Source organism: Triturus cristatus, chromosome 11 (assembly GCF_964204655.1).
Source record: "Triturus cristatus chromosome 11, aTriCri1.1, whole genome shotgun sequence".
Classification (NCBI taxonomy): domain Eukaryota; kingdom Metazoa; phylum Chordata; class Amphibia; order Caudata; family Salamandridae; genus Triturus; species Triturus cristatus.
Window position 1 is genome coordinate 208,611,624 of NC_140594.1, and position 21,491 is coordinate 208,633,114.

Here is a 21,491-nt window from a genome sequence, read left to right on the forward strand (position 1 = left end):
AGGACATGGGTTTGCAGGGCTGCAGTGAATTGGATTTCCTGTCTGCAATACAAAATACAACCCTTGAAAAGAAGCTCACACCGCAACTTAGTGCTGTGACTCCCTAAGGAATCAATATCTTAAACTGGGCCAGGGAGCTCGCGAAAATGTGAAATTGGTGGCACGCGCTCCTTTCAGACTGGGTGCTGCTGTTAATCTTTCTGCTTATTCCCCCCCCCCCCCCCCCCGTGTGAATCTTTAAAAATAGATAAACGTTGCTCAGTCCTGGGCAGACACCTAAAAGGTGAACTGCTAGAGAAGAGAGAACGAAACGCACGGGTTGAAGCTTCGCACAGAGAAGATGTGTTGTTAATAAAAGCTTCCTTTTCTGCCGCGCCTGTGCCCTGACTCCCCAAGACCCACGTGTTTTTATAAGCATTTTTTGTCTCCCACGAGAGGTGCCTTTTGGAACGCTTGCCGCCCCCTCTGCTTCCTCCGTACCTTCCTTCCTGGCCTTCAAATGAGCTTAACGTTTTTGCATCTTGCACCAACCTAAGGCGTTGTGTTTTTTGTTCACATGTGTTGAAGTAACAGCTGGCATGTCGCAAGCACAGGCCTCTTTGTCTGCCTCGGTGCGGAGTGCGGGTCCTCGACGCACAACAGCAAGAAGATCCTCGCGGCCAGACGATAGCAAACAAATGGCGGATAGAAGCTTCTAAACTTTTTCGGATTCGGGGGCGTGTTCCTGCTGTTCTAAAAAGGGCGTGGCTAAAAAGTGGAAAGAACAGCACGGAACACGCCCCCGAATCTGAAAAAGACGGAGCTTATTTGGAGGGACGGCTCTCTCCTCCAATGGCTGGCCTCCGTTTGGGAAGCCAGCCAATGGAGGAGAGGCAAAAAGAGAGGCGGGCTAAATAGCCACTCTCAGAAACATCAGATCTCCGGACTTCCGGTTCTGCCTTCGGCAGACCGGTAGTCCTCGACCTAAAAACAGATATAAAGACAGAAACAGATATAAAGGATTATAAGCACCAACAGAGGAGAAAAAGGACTTCCATGCTGACACACTGATGCTAGACGCTGAGGTTCCTACACGCAGACATTCCAGCTCTCAGTGGTCTGACATCCCTCGCGGGGTGTCCATCTCGAGACCAAGACGGGGTTCCACAGTCTCTCACTTCAGGTAACGGGGTTGACTTTATCCTAGACGGATTCTTGGCTATACACCTACATACATGCTAGGTACACTTAGGTACATCTAGTTAGGGTCGCATCGTAGGAGTACGCATTATTACTATCATGTATTTTCATACCTGCCTGTATTCATTGTTTTAGCACTATGGTAGAAATCTACTATCCTTTTACTCTGTTGGTGCTTATAATCCTTTATATCTGTTTCTGTCTTATTGTTGTTTCAGCACACCTATTTTACACCAGAATGAAACTGGTTCAATAAATGCTTATTGAAAACGTCCCCACCGTTTATTCGATGCATCTCTCTGAGACAAAGTGAGCTCAAGTGACTGAGCGAAAAGTACTGTACTGTTTCCTCGATCCCTGATGGGACAGAGTTGTCATGTTTGATAGTTGCCAAGAACTATTCTGTCCTTGGTAAGAAGGGTTTCTAGTGGCACTGTGAGCTAGCTGGTATACAGGCAAACATACTCGGGGTGGAATCAGTCTGGACACCAATCCCACAGTCTATGTTGTCTAGACACGCAGATCCTATATATGTTTATTGGAACTACACGACAGAGAGCCATCAAAGGGCATGTCCTTAAGCAATGCTTGGACATTTCCAGAAAAGCCAGTATTCCTCAGGTAGACATGGTGTCAAAGGGCCACTGACTAAGAAATCGATTTGCCCAGCAAGTTGGTCATGTCCAGACCACAACAAATAACGAACTTTGCTGCAATTCTCCAGAGTATGGCTCGGGTTTTCTCCGAGAACATTGCCGCACTTGCACAATCGAGTCCCAGATCATGTAGGAGTAATGGCACAAGAGGCATGCGGTGTTCACTGACTGCAGTGCTAGGCTGGCGGAAGAATACATTCTCCTGCCAGAAGTATCCAGCCTCTTGGATTCTTTATCTATCCGGTGAAGTGGAAATTAACTTTCCAGGGTTAATTCTAGAAGTGGAGGCCTGGACAACCATGCTCTCTGGAGTGGGGTGCAGGGTTAGGAAACTGAGGTCCCCTGGAGTGGGGTAGTGGAGGAGGACAATCGTCCCGTGCACAGGAGCCCCTGTGCAGGGCTTGGACTGATCTGAGGAAGTAGTCGATGAGGGTCTCATTAAAGGCGAGCAAGGGTTCAAGAGGCAGCAGGCCCTTGCTGAAGCACCTCTATCAAGACATTATTATTGACTACCACTGAGGGCAAATGAAGGTCCAGGACCTCAGCCGCCCTACGCACCACCATAGCAATAGAAAACACCTGCTTTGAAGCCACAGTAGGAAGGGAGACCAAGCCAATGTCGGGGAACGTGTCTAACCCACAGGCATCCGCCAGATCCTCATACCAGGTGTCCTCTGTCATCCAATGGGTGGCAATATTCATCAAGGTTGCCATACCCCTCTCATTCATCCGCTGTACGAGGCCTGTCGAAGACCAAAGTCCCTGGCTTTAACCCTGAAGGCATGGCTCCGGACGGGTCCTTTTTCCGTATTGGAGTCAAGGGCGATGGGGATGGCGCCATCGCCATGGAAGCGGGCCCCAGGGAAGGTCTCGGTCTCGCTGGCGCTCCGGATCCAGCACTGAATCCATGGGGCCCGACTTGCGCTGAGGGCATTCCCACCTAAACCCATGGAGCTGACGCTGGTTAGGGTTCCGTGGAGACACAGGGCCTGGAGTGCCGCCGTTCCGTTGTCTCATCCGAAGATTTGGACAGACACGGGGAAGACCTCTGCAACTTCTTAGATTTCTTTTCCTTATGCAACATACCCGACTGGGATGACAAGTGTCTGGTGCAGCTCCACAAGCTGTCCAGGAGCCGTCCACTTGATCAGGGATTTTGATCGATGTGGGGTTGTCCAATGTCGTTCGCTTGAGGGAGTGCTTCCTCAGCACTTTCAGGTCTATGGCATGGGAATTCTCCCAGGCCTTTGAGTTATGGTCTTTCTCAAGGCACCATAGAATGTTAACAACAGCAAATAGTTTAACACACATTAGCAAGTATCAAAGCACTTAAAAGGGATGCTGAGAAAGTGAGTGGAGTACACATAGCAAATACCACTAACCGTGAAGGAATTGAAGAATTTTCTTTTAAGGGAAGTGTTAAGAAAAGTTTAAGTTTTTGAAGGAATTCGAAGGATCACTGGGCAAACAGGAAAGGTCGTCCTACTTTGAAACAAACAAATATTCTGTGTATAAAGGTGATTTTTTGATTTTTGCAGGAATAGTAAGTGGAGAAAGAGCATAAAGGGGATGTGTGAAGAAATTGTTAAAAGTCGGGAATAGAAACTCTGGATATTCAAACATTACTTTGAGTCTAGATGGAATGGAAATTGAGATCATAATTGTTTTGTAGTTCACACTGCATGTTTATTAATTGTATTGGGGAACAAAGTTAAGCATTAGTTAATATGAAATCAGGAGGGTAGGGGATGAGCTGATAATATGAATGCTTACTATTTAGGAAACATAGAATAAAAAGGCACATTGCGATAAGGACATTTTTATGTATCGCCAAGAGAAGGCATCTCCTTAGGTTGGCCTCAGCGAAAATTGCTGCAAATAGAACTTGACTACCATGCTGGCCCACAAATGTTAATTAAGGAAATAAAAAAATATATGAAATCCAGGAAACTGTGACAGCAGATATCAGATTTAACTAAGGAGATTTCTGACTGATTTAAGAATGGACACCGCAGTTTAAAAAATTAAGTTCTAAAAATTAAATTAAACACAGGCGCCAGCCCTGTTGTAGGTAAAGTGCACATTCCGAGTTTAGCATTCTGTTAAAAAAAAAAAAAAGTCATGTGAAATTGCAGTAATTGCACCTGTGACGTATCTCCTTTAGTGGCAGCCAAAAACCATTTAGAAAAAGGTTTGTGTGGATTTGTAAGAATTGAACAAATGTGTGGTACTAAATAGAAAACCACTACCAAAAATGTGTGGGATGGTTTCTCCTTTACTAAAGGCAAAGCGTTCTCAGTAGTTGATTTAACCTCTGCATATCACTAGATTTTCTTTTATTCGGAGTCAAGAAACTAAATTAAATTTGTGATAGCTATGGGCACCAACAGGTATTTAAGTATGCCTTCTGCCTGTGTCAGTGGCATCAGTTTTGACTAAAGTTACAATGTATAATCAAGGGGGCGACATAAGAGCTGGTTATTTAAAGAGGTCCTATTCCTGTGCTCCTAGGAGTGTACTTGATTCACAAAAAGGAAACATTTCCTCTCCTAAGGCCGAGGTGATGAGAATCACTAACTGCCTGCAATTTTGTGGACTTGGGGGGGAGATCTGTATTTCAGATCTTAATGCCCTCACACACCTGTTAGGCTGTCATGCTTCATCATTGGGCGCTCCTCGTCAGACCGGCGCTGCAATGTCCAACGGGCCTGGTGGCATCTTTAGCGGAGATCTTCTGATCTGAGAACGCCGTATGTGAAGGGTGTGTGTGAGTGAAGGAGGTCAGTGGCTCTTAGTTTGTGTAGAAAGGTGTTTAAAATAGGCCCTGGCCCTGTTGATTCTTTAATAAGGGTGTCGGGGCTGGGACTAAGTAAAATCAGTGGGCCTACTGCAATGAGTCAAGGTATCTGGGTAACCTATCGTTGACTGGGGTCAACATGTTTCGTGTCTTCGCTGCTCCGAGATAGAGCGACACTTTTTCAGGACCGGAGGTAGATCTAAATATATAGCGACCTCTATCGGTCAGTTAAGAGATGGGATCTACCCCAAAATAAGAACAAGTCCCTAATTCAGGGTTCTTATAGAGTGACTCCACCTAGAGAGATGGAGACAAAAAAGGAGAGGGCAAGAGAGAAAAAAGGAGTACCATCAACAACTGGTGGAGCTAAATCTTTCCAACATTAAGGCCCATGCTAGAAGCAAAGGTCTCTAGTCTGGTATATAAACAATTGGAGAGAAACAAAGTTAAAAGTATATATGAACTAACGTAAGAGATGGGGGTCAACCAGTCCTCTAGGACCAATGAGGTAGACCCTATTCATAGTCTACGAGAGGGTTGGTCGAGGAAGAATCACAAACAGGTCTTACCTCAGAAAAGTAGGACCGGAGGCCTCATAGGTGAAGGAAAGACGACCCGACAACTGGAACGGGCCCACTGGATGAGAAGGGGTAAAAGGAAGTTACAAATATAAACACAGAAGACATGCTTGAGTGCCACCCCAGGAGCGAAGAGAAGATGGGTGGTACCATGCAATGGTGTGACAATCCGCCTAAATATAGACGTGTGCGTCGTGGACCGATCCGTGCAAAAACATGGCGAACTTGTAACGTTCCGTCATCTCATAAGGAGCTGGACGGTGCCAGGATGGAAAGTGCAGATATACTCCAAGGTGTGGATTCAGAGTATGAGACACTGGAGGTCAATACCATACTTATGGGGCGCGATGTACGCCAACAACCATGCTCATAACGTATATGGGAGAGTCTGGTATGGAGCACATACGAAAAGGTCGTAATGAGTGGACGTGAGCTCAATCAGCATGCTTACATTAGCGCATAATGACAGCGACTGGTGCAGAAATTAAATTAGCCGCGTGTGGTAACAATATTACTATGTACCGGTGAAATGCTCCAAAGGGTCATGGCGCGATCCTAGATGACCTGCATAATCAAAGCGAGTGCTACACACGTCTGTGTGAGGCTCGGGTATCCAAGCCAAATTGGGTGGATGCGTATACTAACAACAAGTAAACGTACCGCTCTATAAAGAACGGGCGAGACAGTAGCCAACATGCAAGTGCTTAAAAGTGAATCGCGGCAACGGCGCGGCTCACAGGGTGATGAGGAAGCGCTAAAAGGATGTCCATTAGACTTACCCTAGTATGGGTGCGGGCTCGCCTCTGTACCACGAGTCTTGTCCTCACCTGCATATTACCGCAACTGCGGTTCGCCCGGGTACTTAAACATAGAAGAAGCGCTGTGTTCCCGCGAGATATTGCGCGGGGCGCCATCTTGTCCCGGGACGTGAAGCCTGACTCCATGAAGAAAGACTCAGTACCGAGTATAAGTAATGGACAAAAGGGGCTGCATGTGGTGGCAGAAAACAAGACCTATTATAATGTTAATGTTAGTCAAGGGGATTATACCATATAGTTGTGGGAAAAGCCAATTAAGACACTCAAGGAATCCATGGCAGACAGTGTCTGTTGATGGTATTTAGTGGAGTCTATATAGGAGACAGATAAGTGATAATATCGAGAAATAAGAGAGATATAACTGGTGGTTCAGGAGCTAGGAAAACTGGTAATAATAAATAGTATCAACCAAAGAAGGGCGTGGTATAAAAATGGAAGGTACACAGTATGGTGTCTACGTGAGTATTGAAGACAGAAACAGCCGCGCCTTCTCTGGAGTGTCAGTTGTACAGCAGAGTAGGACTGGAATGTGTGAGTGGATCTCAGTGTGTGTCATGAGTCAGCAGTAAGGGCTGGGTGTGTCTAAAGTACATCCTCTGTTGTGTAGGTGTTAGATTATTTCTGTCCACGGGATGTCATCGTTCAGGCCCCTCTCTTGTGTGGAAAGACGGAAAATCCATCTCTGTTTAGTTTCACAAAGGTTTTGGCTGGACCAGATGGGATTAATTTCGAGCCCCGTCCAGTGCAGTTCGTTGGGTCCAAGAGATGTAGTGAGTGCTCATTTTAGTGGTAGATCTGCCGCATCGTATATTACTTCGGTGTTCCATGATTCTCGTTTTTACGGGGCGTGTGGTCATGCCAATGTATCTCAACTTGCAAGGACATGTGATCAGGTACACACAGTTTTTCGAATTACAGTTCGTATGGCTCTTTTGGGTCCAGAATTTCCCTGCTTTTAGGGTGAGTTCTTTAGTTGCCTTTATAAGGTTACCTACTCCACATTCACCACAAGGGTAGTGTCCTTGTACTGGTGTTGCACCCCACAGGGTCCCCTGTGAGATCAACTTGGTAGTTTTTGGACGGGTATGTACCAGAATATTGCGTAGATTGTTAGTGCGTTTGTTGGCAAACCTTGGTTTAGGTAACGACAGTTTGCCCGTTTTGAGAATCTTCCAGTTTTTACTAATAATCCTCTGCACTTTGTTTGATTTCTGATGTGTAGGTGGTCACACATGTTAATGTTTCTTCCGTAATAGAACCTCCCGGTTGTTGTTGAGAGCTCTTTTACTCGATCTTTTAATAATAGTGTCAGGGTAACTCCGTGCTCTGAGATTGTTGCTTAAGGTGATGGCCTCCTTTTTGTAGTCGGTGGTCGTTCCACAGTTCCTGCGAAGGCGCAGAAATTGACCGAAGGGCAGGTCGTCCCTCAGGGCTTTAGGATGATGACTTTCATACAGGACTAGACTGTTCCGGTCCGTCGGCTTTTTGTAAGTATGAGTGGAGAGGATGCCGTCCCGTAGAGTAATGGTGAGGTCAAGGAAGTGAATTTCAGTGGGGGAAGTAGACCGGGTACATTTCAAATAGGGGTCCAAAGAGTTTACCCAAGTGAAAAAGCTGTCACAAGTCTCTGCCTCCTTTCCACAGGATAAGGATATCGTCAATGTAACGTTTCCAAAGGATGATGTTGTTGACGTAGATGTTGTCATCAGTTATGTGGAGGCGTTCAAATTCCGCTACATAGAGACAGGCCAGGCTCGGCGCAAATGTACTGCCCATAGAAGTTCCTTGGGTCTGGTGGAAGAATTGGTCTTTGTGATAGCTATGGGCACCAACAGGTATTTAAGTATGCCTTCTGCCTGTGTCAGTGGCATCAGTTTTGACTAAAAATACAACGTGTCAAGCCAGGGATTCAATTATCCAAGATGCTGTCCAAATTTTTACAAGACACGAGTTGAACAGATATTGACTATTTGGAACACTTATACCGAAAGAAAGTAAGCCCAAGGAGAATACCGAATTATTACTTTACCAGAATCAAGAAATAGGGAGGAATTCCTATCATTTCTTGGCATGACTGAGTTCTACTCAAAATGCATAGAAAGTTGTTGGAGTAAAACTGTGTCAATGGGGAACTTGGTTGAGAAAAACTGTAAATGTTTTTAGGATAAGAATTGTTACAAGGAATCACTAAATAGAATGATTAAATTAGTCAAGCAAAATGTCCTCAAATGTTTGATCTTAAAGTGTTCTTACAGTAAAACAAGTGAAGTGAGTTGAGAATGGTTAGGTAAGCCACTCCATTAGCATTGAGTGGCAAACGTATTTCCCTATTAAGGCTCTCCCATTCCTCTTCACTAAATGGATATCCAAATTCCAGTTCACAAGCTGTTTTTAACTTAAGTTTGGCAATTCCTAATCTAGAATTTCCTGTGGACTCTTGTGATATAGCCTTAATTAGGCATATGATGGAAGCGATCCTGGAGATCCCTGCTTGTCAGGAGAAAAACTTAATTGCAGGTACTTAAACTGCCACAGAAGTGAAGATAACATTTCTATTGAATTTTTCTAACGTCATAATTCCTTTTGATCCCAAATATGCTTAGGTTCCCACAGACCTTTGTCTGTCCACTCAGCCATTTTATCTGACAATTCTACAGGGTTGATCCAAGTGGCAAGCTTTATTTCTGGTTATTGTGTCTTTCCATATTGACAGCAAATGTCCGTTACTCATATACCCAAGAGTGCAAAACGTAATTTTTTAAATATATTTTAGGACTAGTGAATTTACATGTGGATCCTTGCAGTCCATACTTCCCTGGTATTACCTTTAGAGAATCAGTGTTATATTACTTATTTGAACTTGTTGGACAATAATCCTTTGTAATATTTGGGACAGAGCTGCTAAATAAGATAATTTTATGTCGGGTAGGGTCCATCCTCTCTTCTCCAGTGGTAGGCACAGGCATAGCTTAGAGATACAACATCCCTTTTTTATTATAAAGATGTGAATAAGTAACAAGGAAGAGTCTCAAAAAGACAAACAATGGGTTAATATTACCATTCAAGTTATTTTTAGCTGCCCCACTTATGCCAAGGATAGATGGCACTAGTTGTTGAATTCTTAAATTGACACCCAATGACACTGAGAGTTTTGTCGCTCAGTATTTAATTTTGTCTAGTTACCATAATAAGGAATTCTAAAGGCAAATCTCATGGGCTAGAGATCATCAGCAAGGCTTCTGTCTTTGTGTTAATTATCTTATACTGCAAAGGTTTTGACAGCATATTAATAGTGTAAAACACAGATTTAAAAATGTCCTCTCCAGCTAATATATTGAGGACCATGTCATTGCATATATTCTTATTCCTGGGACGTTTGGGGCTAGCCTGATCGAATCTTTGTGACTGATAAAGAAATATAATGGTTTGATGAAAAGAGCAAATAGCAAAGGACATAATGGATTTCCCTGACTGATGTAGCTTTTTATTCGGATTCCCCCTACTTCTTCTCCCTTAAGCAAACGTTCTGCCCTGGACTTGTGGTTTAAGGACCAAATCTATGTGAGGAATTGTAGGGAAAAGTGTATAGATTCTAGAATCTTGTTTAGTAATTCATAGTTCACCAGATCAGAGGCGTTTTTCCTCATTCGTCAGCAAATTCAATTATCTCTTATAGATGATCAGAATTTGAGGCTAGCAATCTCCAAGGGATAAATCCTGTTTGATTGTCCTTCACAATTTCTTTAATCATACTAGTCAATCTATCAGAACTGTTTTCCATCAAAATTCTTTTCATTTTATAATGTTATAGTGCGATGTGAGCTGCATTTCTCAGGATTCTTCCCTGGTTTAAAAAAAGTCACTACACAACCCTGCTTTTTTATTATATCTGCCTCAAACGGCATGGCATTAAACAGAAGTAATGAGGGAGTACGTTCTTGCTGGAACAGTCTAAGTGCTTCTACTGGCAATTCATCTGGGCCTGTAACCTTTGCTGTCTCCTCTAACCTTACAAGCTTCTTCTATTTCCTCTTGTCCTATCGACCTCTTCAAAATCTGCTGTTTTTTGCAGCTTAGTCTTTTCTAAAAAGCTTGTATATCTTCTGACTTTGGGAAATAAGGGCAAACTAACGACTCTTTATAAAGACTACTATACATTTTTAGAAAGGCATTAGAAATCTTGACAGGGTCCTCTACCACGATCCCAGTTTCCCACTGAAACATTCTTAGCTTATCCTATTTACTTTTGTTCTCAAAATGTTTTTAATTTTGTCTTTATTTGTAAACTTTATTCAGATTTTTAATAAAGTAACAACTGGCTTGTTGTATGGCGACAGGGATCACACGGACTACAAGGGCTTCTCTTTGCAAAAGAAACAGGGGTTCCGTTTATTTGAACCAGTCACAATATACAGAAAGGCACAAGAGTAAACGGAAGGAAAACAAATGTCCCGTTGCTTTCCTCTTCAGGGGAATAAGGCCTCTTCCCCTTGACAGTGTCGGGTCGACGTCCTCTCGTTTAATATTGCGGGGTGTGGAAGGAGGGAAGAAAAACAACAAGAACTATGGTTAGTGCACAATACTCTGGGGTCATAAGAACGAAGAAGGGAGGGAAACGTGAGGGATGACACACCGCGACCAGTGGGCATTAGGGAGCGGGGAAAACAGTCACCGGAGAGGGGATCAGTGAGAGTGCTTTACTGACGGGGTAACTGACGCACCGTCAGCCCGACTCGGTTTGTTTCCCAGTCTGACCAGACGGCCTTTGGGCTCCCACCCCACTCCCAAGTACCAGAGCACGCATCTGTTCAAGCCACGACCCTCTGGGGCCGTGGCTGGGCGCAGCGTCCTCCGGTTGGCCACCTGGCTTCTTGAACGGGTGATCAGCGGATCCTCTCGTCTGCTTCGGTGCCTTTCCACAGGTTCCCCAGACATACACTTCCTCCTTCCGGGTTCTGCCTCCTCCTTCTGGTTGCCAGCTCTTATCCGATTCGTCGGTGATTAGCTCCGACCCCCAAGGGGTCGGATCCGCATAGGTAGAGCCGGAGTTAAAGGGCCAGCTGTATGGCTCTCCTGGTTGTTCATGTATCCCGACGCCAACATCCGCGTCAGGGAGCTGGAAGGGAGAAAGAACGCAGGAGTCCGGATGGGGCCGGGGAGAGTCCGTGGCTGATGAAGGTAGAGTCCGACATGGCGTTATTGCAGCTAGTATTTTAGTTTTTACATTGAGCATAGCTGCAGCAATATCAGTGATTCAGTACAATTACATAACCAACAATGACGATCTTCATCTTTTGTAACCAGAGTTAGGGATTGGGTAATGTCAGTCCCTGTGAATGTTCACCCATCGATGTCAGTGAGGCTTGCATGCTCCCCAGATCCATTGAGGGGTGTTAGGAATGGCGGGGGGTGGCAAAGTGTGGATTGTAGTGGTAGGTGAAATCTGCACTGCAAACTCCAAATGGTCTGCATGCCTGCTGCAGTAAGGTTCCATGATCCTCAGAGTGTATGGAGCAGGTGGTAAAATCCCTCAGAAATTGTGCATATCGAGGAGAGGAGGGTTTCCCCCAGTTCATTGTCACCCAATGTTACACTACCAGTAGGATGAGTGCCACAAAGCACTTGGTTATGTTGGGGACATTCTTAACATACCCGAGGGCTAAGTGTCAGGATGAGAAAGGTCATGCTGTTGATCTCTTAGGTCAGCTTGACCGAATTAGCTTGGACAGCAGGGCACTCCCACTCAACGTGCAGAAAATCTGTGTTTGGGGCTGACAACTCAAACAATTGGTGTCAGTGGTTAAACCATGCCTGGCCAGGGATCTAGGCATGTAAATGCCCTGTGTATAAATTTGAGGTGCAAGAGATCTACCATTCGATAAGACCTATTTGATCTGTGTGCAACAGTATGTCTAACTCTTTTCGTACCCCAGCTCAGGCTTCCATTTTTCTTTATCAAATGGTAGTGTAGGGGAGATGGCAGGGCTCATTCTGTTGTATATTCTGGTGAAGAATTTAAATGGGCTGGGGTTTGTCACTATCATAGTCAGGAGTGCTTGCTCCATGGGTTCTTCCGCGAAGGATGAGTAGATAACCCATAATAAGCTACAGATATAGTATGCGTACTATATGCATAATAGTATGCTATTATGCATACTAGTTGTACCATTGCCAGTGCAAAAAGGATCGATGATGGGGACATCCCTGCTGCGTCTCCCTTGTGATCAGGATTGGGGAGGATAATTTAAGCTGCTTGTGGCTTGAGGATCACTGTAGAGAAGCGTGACCCATCATATCTCCTGTCTGCACATGCCAATCCTCTCTTATCACAGTTAAAAGGTATGGCCATTCCACAGAATCAAAGGCCTTGGCCCTGTCTAAGAGAATCGCCTCCACTACCTATGCCTGGTCAACCTGGTGGGAAAGTGCTAATAACGTTCTTTAGTTGTCTCATGTGGATCTGTTCAACATAAATCCTGCTTGTTCAGGCTGGATCATGTAGGGGAGTATGGGGAACAGCCTTTTTCGCAATTAGTTTAGTCAAAATCTTGGTGCTCAAATTTATTAATGAGAACAGTCAATATGACTCACAGTGGTGTGCAGGTTTACCACGCTTGAGGAGTGTGATAAAATAGCCTTGCAAACTTGCTAAGCTCAAGTCCTCCTGTGTATTTTTCCAACAGAACTTAAGCAAATTCCTCTGCATATGTTTGTTAAAACTCAGCTGGAAGGTGCCCCCCCTTCCCCACCCCCAAAAAAAAAAGTACTGCATTGTCTATTCTAGATATTCATATATTTGGGATGCTGAAGAGGAGTGTCTAACTGTGTAATATGGTTCTTGCAGGATCTTTGCTGATTTATAGTATGCAACCCCTCCCGTTGATTTAATTTCTGCTATCTCAGCTGCTTCCCAAGGGAAGGGCACAGTAGTCCGGATAGGGATCGTCCTGGGGTTTTCCCTTCCCCATAGCACCAGGCTGCCACATATTGTCTCTAAACTCCATCTACCTGGTGCTCAGTTGCACAAGCTTGTGTGAGACAGTGCGTTCTTTTATCTTTTATAAGCTTTTAGTGTCTAGCTTGATTCAATCCCCTTGTCTGGGTTTCAGTATGCCTATTCCTTTGGAAATACATTCACCTCTTATAACTACCTTGAATGTTTCCCAGAGTGTCCCTATTGTGTTTACAGTTCATCTGAAAGTAGGAGGATATAGCCTGGTTGATTTTAGTTGTGAAAGCCGCATCTAACAGTTCATCCAGGCGTAGACACCAGAGTCTGGTGCCACGGGTCATCACGGGCATATGCATCGTGATGGCCATTGGTGCATGATCGGATTGTGTTTTTGGCATGTTCTCAATCCTGTCTAACCAACCTAGCACATCACGAGTGCCGAGCCAGTAGTCCAGTCTTGAGTGGAAATTGTGTAACGCAGTGTGGCAGGTGTAGGCACTTCTCCCAGGCTGCGGGATCGGAACAAGTCCTCTACTCCCTACTGGGCCATTAAGTTCTGTAGCGACGTTCGGGCACGCATGTATAGCATCGCTCCGAATCCAGCAGTAATCACGCTGGGGTACATAGAGAGGGTGAAATCCCCACCCCATAGTTTCCTGTAATCTTTGCCCAACATTTTTTTTAAAATTATTTTTATTGAACAAGTAACAATCTTCAGATAAACATCATACCGAAATTAAACAGTCGCTTAAGGATACATGCATTCCCTATGTATCATGTTACATCATACAGTGTCCTTCACAGTGTTGCAGCTTCCGACTATGCTGTCCCGCGGGGCATCGCTCAGCCTTTTGGTCTAAGGAGGCTTGTACGTGGCCCTCACTCCTCCTCCTCCCATAGGCCCCTGTATTGTGCCCATGCATCCCATTTCTTCTTTCATTTGCGTGGGCAGCCCCTGCTTTGGTAAACTGATTGCTCCGCCCTGTAGCACCAATCCATATCTTTTTTCCAAGCATCACCCACCCCCCATGCATGGGCGATGTTTTGTTTGGCCACACCCCCTACCAGTGCGAGCCAGGTCTTAGCCCATTGCGGCCATGTTGTATCCCCAGTGACTCCTGAAATATGCCACCTGGGCTCCGTCAATACTAGTTCTCCCACTACTTCAGCCATTACTCGGGACAATCTCTCCCAGTAATTTTGGATTATGGGGCAGTCCCACAAAATGTGGAAGAATGTTCCCTTTTCCCCACATCCCCTCGCCCTCTCCTCAGACTTACAATTTCCAATACAGAATTGGACCATTCGTGAGGCGCAGGATCGATAGAGAATGCGGAATTGGACCAGACGGAAGCGTTCCTTCCTCGGGGAGACCAATATCAGATTCCCAGGCTTTCCTCAGAGGTCCCATATAATCCGGAGAATTATTAACTAGCTTCTCATATGTGAGGAATATTGCCTTATCACTCATAGGATCTAAGGGGAGTCTGTCCTCGAGTGGTGAATACTCCGGTATCGAGGTTCCTTCTGTGAGATGACAGTGTAGTGCATGTCTTAGTTGGTGATAGTGAAGATATTCCCCTGCATCCATCTGAAACTCCTGCCGCAATTTAACGAACTTGACCATTTTGCCTCCTTTCCAGACGTCTCCCAGTTAGTCAATTCCTATCGGGCTCCATTTCCGGAAGCCCTCTAAGCGCGTCAGCTCTTTCAGTTGTTCCCCCACCACAGAGGTGTCTGTTCTGTAATGTTTGTTCAACATAAGGCAGCACCCCAAACCCTCATAGGTCAGGGTTATCGACATTTGGCCCATGCACATTCATCATTGTGACGCGGGTATCTGTGATCTGTATGCGCTCCTGCTCATCCAAAAGCACCCCGAGAGGTCTTACTGGTGCCCCTCTTTGAATTAGGAGGGCAACCCCATTCACATAGGTGGAGTAAGAGGAGAAGAATATGAGAGCTCCATTTAGTAGCAAACTGGGGAACGGACTGTGCGATTTTGCTAAGTGGGTCTCTGATGTGCCCTCCATTTGAGCTGCTTCACAGCTGTTCCTTGTGGCTCCTCTCTCTCAAGACAGTGTACCTCGGTTCCATAACTTTAGCGCAGCGTGTATGTGGATTTCAAGCTCTTTGTGTCAACCCGCCGTAGACCACCTTATTCTCATACAAACTGGTTTTGCGGACACCTGCCTCTTTCTTACCTAAAATTGTGACCCTCTTCCACTTTCAGTCAAAACATCACCTTACTGGGGTTCTGTGCTCTACTTCACCCCTTTAAGGAGAAGGAGAAATTCCACCACTTGAATCAGAGTAGTGTGCTGAGTTTTCACGGAGGTACACTAAAGGGCACCAAGTAGACGATACGGTGTTTGTGGGGTTCTCTGGACCGAAAAAATGTAAGGCTGTGCAGAAGAGAAACATCTCCCACCTGTATCATTCTCTGCATTAAGATCTGCTCTGCACTGATTAAAAAGCAGCTTCCGAAGGGACTATGTGCTCATTCTGCCAGAGCCAAAGCTGCTACCACTGCTTGGCATGCAGAGTCCCTGCCCTGGACATCTACCAGGCGACTATGTGGGTATTCCACCATATGTTCTTAAAACACTATTGTCGGACAGTCAGGTTCGCCGAAAGGGGCGTTTTGCTCACTCGGTTCTGCAGAACTTTCTGGTTGGGTTAATCTACAGGAATGCTTCCTAATAGGTACTGCTTTTCTATCTATTCAAAAGGTGAGGAATCCGCAGCTAGAAAACATTACTTACCTTCAGTAACAATCTTTCTGATAGAGACTCTAGCTGCAGATTCCTCACTGACCTTCCCATCCTCCCCATTCTGTGGTTGGTCTTTACCCATTAGTAAGATCTGCACTGGTCAAACCAATTTTCTTTCTCCAAAGCAACTAACGTCAGCGAGTGGGAGTCGCGCCTATATACGCTCTGTCTATCATTTCTGGTGTGGAACGGTGTCAGTGCGGAGCTGCACAGTGCCATCTACAGGTGCATATGGGTGCTATTGGGAAGTTTCTGGATCAAGTCTGATGACAGACGAATATTCAAAAGATGATGAATCTGTGGCTATAGTCTCTACCAGAAACTGTTATTGAAGGTAAAGTAACTTGTTGGTTGATTGAAGTGATAATCTCTGCATGTTCTGAAGCAATACTCTGCTCTGGCACTGCAACATTGATTTTTGTAACCCTCTTCTTCCAGAGCCCTGTCCGATATGATACATTTGACAGCCTATCATTGAGCATCCCAGGAGCTGTGTGGGTAAGGTTAAAGCCTCCAGGAATTTCTTCATCTGTTCAGGTTGTTAAGTTATATTCTATTGTTGACATACATAAACAGAAAATACGTGATGGAAGTACACACCACATGTACAATTGCTTCAAATAATCATGACTTTCTCGTTCTTTTGGCTGAATATTAATTCGTCTGGTATGATTTGTGGATATGGGAACGCAAAAATAAAGATCGTTAATCTTGATTCAAACATGCCAGTAGAACTCAAACGTACTTAATTATTGAAAAGATGAAAGTATAGTATCCAAAGGAAACCTATGTATAAGTAATTTGCTCATATGAGCTTTTCCAGGAATGTGGTATGGTATTTAAGCTAGTTTTGCAACATACTCGTGTCCTGTTTAAAATGGGACTAACGGAGGTTCCTTAAGGTAAACTTTCTTGTATGAGGATGCAGATCTCCATGCTCTCTGGTCATCAGTTAGATCCTGCATTTTCTTGCTTATTTCTTTTTGCCTTGTCCGTGTTATCCAATGACCTTGCATGTTTGGTCCCAATGCTGAGATATAACTAGAGATACAAAACATGTAGTTACCAGTTCCAGCCTGTCTTTCCACTTCAGTTACCAGTAAATGCAATTTGTTGTGCCCAGAACTGGGGTATAAAATTCTGGACCCTGCAGTACGTAGGTCATACATTGGAGTATTTGGCCTCAATTTCACGCCTATTTCCCTACAAAATGTTCTCCGAAACCCATGGGGTTTTTCAGAGGGCATTCCCCCACCCAATCAAACAGGGACTTGGGAGGGTGGTGTCACCCATGCAGGTTCTTATTAGCCCAACTCAGAATCAGGGCCTTTTTAGACCACTTATTAATCACCTCTTCATGTTATTGCTTCCCTAGCAGAGTACTAAAGTTTGTAAACGAGGACAACTACGAAAAGTGTGCCTACTCATTAGGACTCCGTCGGTTTTCAGTGATATAATAGTTGGGCATATGGACCTTATTACCTGCACATCTTAGAGGGGCGTAGCATGTGTGATGCAGTGGTATAAAACCTGTATTTCACAGGCAACCGTGAAATATGAAAAATATTTCATGCTTCCCTGGAAAATGTCGATTTCGTCATCATAATGTAAGTCACCAAACCACTCTGCAGAGCTTTGCCATTGTTGGGGACTATTAAGATAATGGGGCACAAAAGATCAAATTACGTGGTGCACCCAAAAATTTAAATTATGCGGTTTATTCTGTAGCAGTTTTATCTCTAACGATTTGAGCTTTAAACAATATATTTTGGAAATTATTGGAAAACTGTAAATCTGTAATCACACGGTCATGGCTACAGGCAAAAAAATCACAGAAATCTGCTATACCCCATATGACTCTCCATTGCTTTATTGACAATTTATTCATGAAGGTGAAAAAAAACCTAAACATTATAATTGCGGTCAGTGCCCATTGTGAACAGCGCTTTGAAAAAAGGAATTTTCACGCTATCTACCCCAAAATAGACTTTTTACTATACAAGAGGCGGTAGTAGTGTTTATGGGGTCGCACTTCTGAAAATGTACAAATAGACTGGGCAATCAAAAGTATGGTGAACTCTCCAAATATATCCAACAGTTAAGAAATTCTTAAGGTGCCACTAAGGGTAAAGGTGTGCCCTACTACCTTGGGTGCACAAATACAAATACACAGGGACCATCCGCAGTCACTGTGAGATACGTTACAACATCATTATACTCCGGCACTCTGAATATTATTTAACTCCAAATATGGAACCTTGATAAGTTGGTTTCACAAAAACAAATATCCAATGTATCACAGGCAAGCGACAGAGATGAGTTTGTACAAAAAAAATATTTTCTTTCATTTATGCATGTATTTTTAGGACCTAACAATTTCGATCAAGACTGTGTATACCCCTATTTCTAGGCAGATACAAATAGAAAGATATTGTACAAGAATCTTAATACTACATGGTCTTGATCGGTGTGCACGAGAACAGCCGACACGTGTTTCGTCACATCTAGTGACTTCCTCAAGGCTTTCTAAAATAGATTTGTTACTCGTAAAAATAGCCTGCCCTGCTTCTTCATAAATTGTGCAGGACGAGATTGTAACGTCAAATTCCACCAATGGTCGATTACAGAATTGGAAGCCCACTGTTACGGCTGTCAGGAACAAATATGAGGGGCCTCCCATAGCCCGGTCCGGCATTCTAAATACTGTTGTGATTCTAAATACTGCTGTGATTCTGCGAACAGAACTTGTAGGACATACGGATTTCCCGGTATGCAAACATAGGAACTACGATTAATATACAGGGACCAATATTCCCTTGAAATCGCATTTGGATTCCAGCAATTATTACGCTCTGGACGATTGTTAAATACATCGTACCTTGCGATCGGATTTATTTAGGACCTACGGCAAAAATATCGGGATAGCACCGGGGCCTGATTTCTTGAACGTCTGTTTGTTTAACAGAGTGCAGATTCTATGGGCAATACAAACATTTTTAGAACACTGTTGGAATTTGACGTTACAAACTTGTCCTTCCTGAGCCCATTTTTGGGCCCCAGGTACCTTCCAGCCCAAGCCTTTCTAAGCCCCAGGGAACTTTTTTTTTTTTGTTTTTAAAGGGAGCCCCCTCCTGATCCTTTAAGGCCCTGGGCATCCCATCCACCGGAACCGTTTGGTTAAAAAGAAAAACTGAACGGGGGCCATATATCATGCATTCTATTGTAATGAAAGACAACTAATTTGACCATCATCCTACCCATTTCATAAGCTGTTATAATCTATTAATGTTTACTGGATGATGTCGAATGTCTATAACTCAAAAATGCAATAAAGTTTGTGGGTGGAAGGGAACGCCCCAGGTACCCCATTCCCTAGGGCAGATTTAAATTTTAGGGTAACAGGCGTGCGGTCCCCCTCCCCATGCGTCCTAGAGGACACGGGCCCTCATCCCTCAGGCCCAAGTTTTACATTTTGGGGGGTAGCGTGTGGCCCCCCCTCTCCAGGCCTGTCCCACTGGCTACTGACCCGGGGACCCCGCTCCCTGGGCCTGATTAGTGGTGCAGTGTACTGGGAACCCCATCGCTTTGGACATTGTTATGTTCCCTGCCCAGGAGAGCGGGGCAAGGAGTATAATCTTTAAGAAATTTCCACACTTTCCCGGGGGCTGGTGCACAGAAATAAGCTGCTCCCACACGGGCAGAAGCAAATAAGAATGGAACTGGCTCCCACTCGCACTACAGTGGGTGCTGGTTGCAGAGCTGGCAGGGGCCCTGGGGCTCCTTCTGCAGCCCCCAAAAAGGCACCCACTTAAAAAAAAATAAAAAATTGTGGTTTCTGCCTGCACCCGGTATGGGTGTTGGCTGAGAAACCAGCAGGGGGAACAGGAGGCTTTAGGACAGCCCCCTCCTCCCCTAGTACCCCCAAGATTTGGATATGTTGTGGATTCCCTGAGTGGGCACTGGGGCACCTACCTTAAAAAACAAATCTGCCAGCTTCCACTTGCTCCCGGTATGGATCCTGACTTGGGAGCCAGCAGTAGCTGCCTTGACTTAGGAGCTCCACCCACCACCTGCGGCCCTAAACAGTTGGACATGTTGTGGGTGGCCCAAGACATCCATTAAAAAAATGCAGCAAAAAAGAATAATACATTATTACCAGGAGCTGCTAATTTATTATTCACTGCTCTCTGCAAGGAATTACCAATAACGCCCTACGACTTTTATATTTTTTGTTCCTCGTGATGCCCCTAGAAGTGGCAGGAGTACAACCAACTTTTATGTTTAATGTTGTTGGGGCTACAGGGACTACTAAAGCCCCTCAGCAACATTTATTTTTTTTACAACACAAAGTAAGAATCCATTACCTCAGGAGAGTGTAACATGTTTTTAAAGCAGTCTGGCTGGAGCTGCATGCTCTTTAGCTGGAGTGCAGGGACTCCTTGTGGTGGGTTCTAGGTTTGCATTTTGTAGCGGGGAAAAAGTTGGGCAAAAAAAGACTCAAAGCCATGTTGATTTTTTTTTTCAGTAAGATTTTATTGGAAATGTTTTATGACAATCACATTGTTTAAAACATTTCAGTGTGTGAATTTATAAAATATACATTTGATTCTAGTTATTGGTGAGTTTTCAATAAAGCCAATAGGTCTGCTTTTTTATATGTTGGATGTGCTGACCCCTTGAAAAAGCCAATAGGCCTGCTTTTCATATTTTGGTGTTCTGACCCTTTGGCAAAGTCAGTAGGCTTGCCTTACTGGAAATGGCACCCTGTATAATGTTACATCACATAGTCCACTGTGCTCACCCATGCAGGGTTGGGCACATGCCAGGCCCTACGACCATCCCCACAACACGCAATTACAAAGTTTGTGTGCTGCAGGGGGTAGGGCGCCCAGAGGGGGTTGGAGTCTGGGCCTGGTCTGAGTGGCATACCCACTCTCGCATAGCAATGGGCACCTTAATTTATGTTTTAAAAAAAAAACTGAAATTCACTGGAAAAATCAAGGGTTAAAGTGACGTTATATTTAGGAATTGTAATAATATCTTCTCCAGTATTGGGGTGTCTTTCATAGATTCACATGCTTGAATATTCCCCGTCGTCGGAGTGGGAGTCCCACGGTAAATAAAATAGCAATATATATAGTCATAATATACCTAAATAATACCATAAATAGAGCTATGTAGGTGTAAAAACACCAAGAATGTACCTATATGAAATCTCCATAGGGATACATGGAGAGAGAAAAAAGACATTTGCAGTCTATCTCTGTCATTATCTTGGTCCAAACTACAGCCAATCAGGCGTCAGCACCTCTCCAGAACCTTCTCCTCAGAGTTCCTGACCTCAGATTTTCTACCGCACGTCGTGTGACAGGGAATCTCCCTGAGCTCTGCTCAGTTTTTGTCTGTCAGAATGTCTTCAAGTAAGAGATCTCTGTTTAGACCTTGTTCTTCGTGTGGAAAACTGCGTTTATTCTCTGAGGACCCACACAGTAAGTGCATTTACTGTTTGTACCCGGATCATGAGGTGGCAAAATGTAAGTTTTGTAGAACCTTTTCTACTAAAACTTTGAAGGACAGGGAAGGCCGTCTCTTATTGTGGCTACAGAGACTTAAATATAAGGAAGATCCAGTTTCTGATATGGAAAGCCTTATTTCTGGCCGTTCCCAGACCGCCTCAAAGCGCAGTAGTGTGCAGGAGTTGCCATCTCCTTTCCTGAAGAAAAAGAAAATGTCTTTG

At 44.4% G+C, this 21,491-nt stretch overlaps 1 protein-coding gene across 3 annotated transcripts in view; it reads left to right on the forward strand.

Moving 5' to 3' along the window:
- The window catches only part of USP30 (ubiquitin specific peptidase 30), a 302,545-nt gene that overhangs the window by 132,756 nt on the left and 148,298 nt on the right, over positions 1–21,491 (forward strand). For 2 of the 3 annotated variants that reach the window (XM_085636303.1, XM_085636305.1), the window contains one exon: positions 16,193–16,252. The exons of the other annotated variant lie outside the window; for it this stretch is intronic. In XM_085636303.1, the coding sequence (XP_085492429.1) occupies positions 16,193–16,252 (60 nt within the window). The remainder of the gene's footprint in view (positions 1–16,192; positions 16,253–21,491) is intronic. 3 annotated transcript variants of the gene reach the window in all.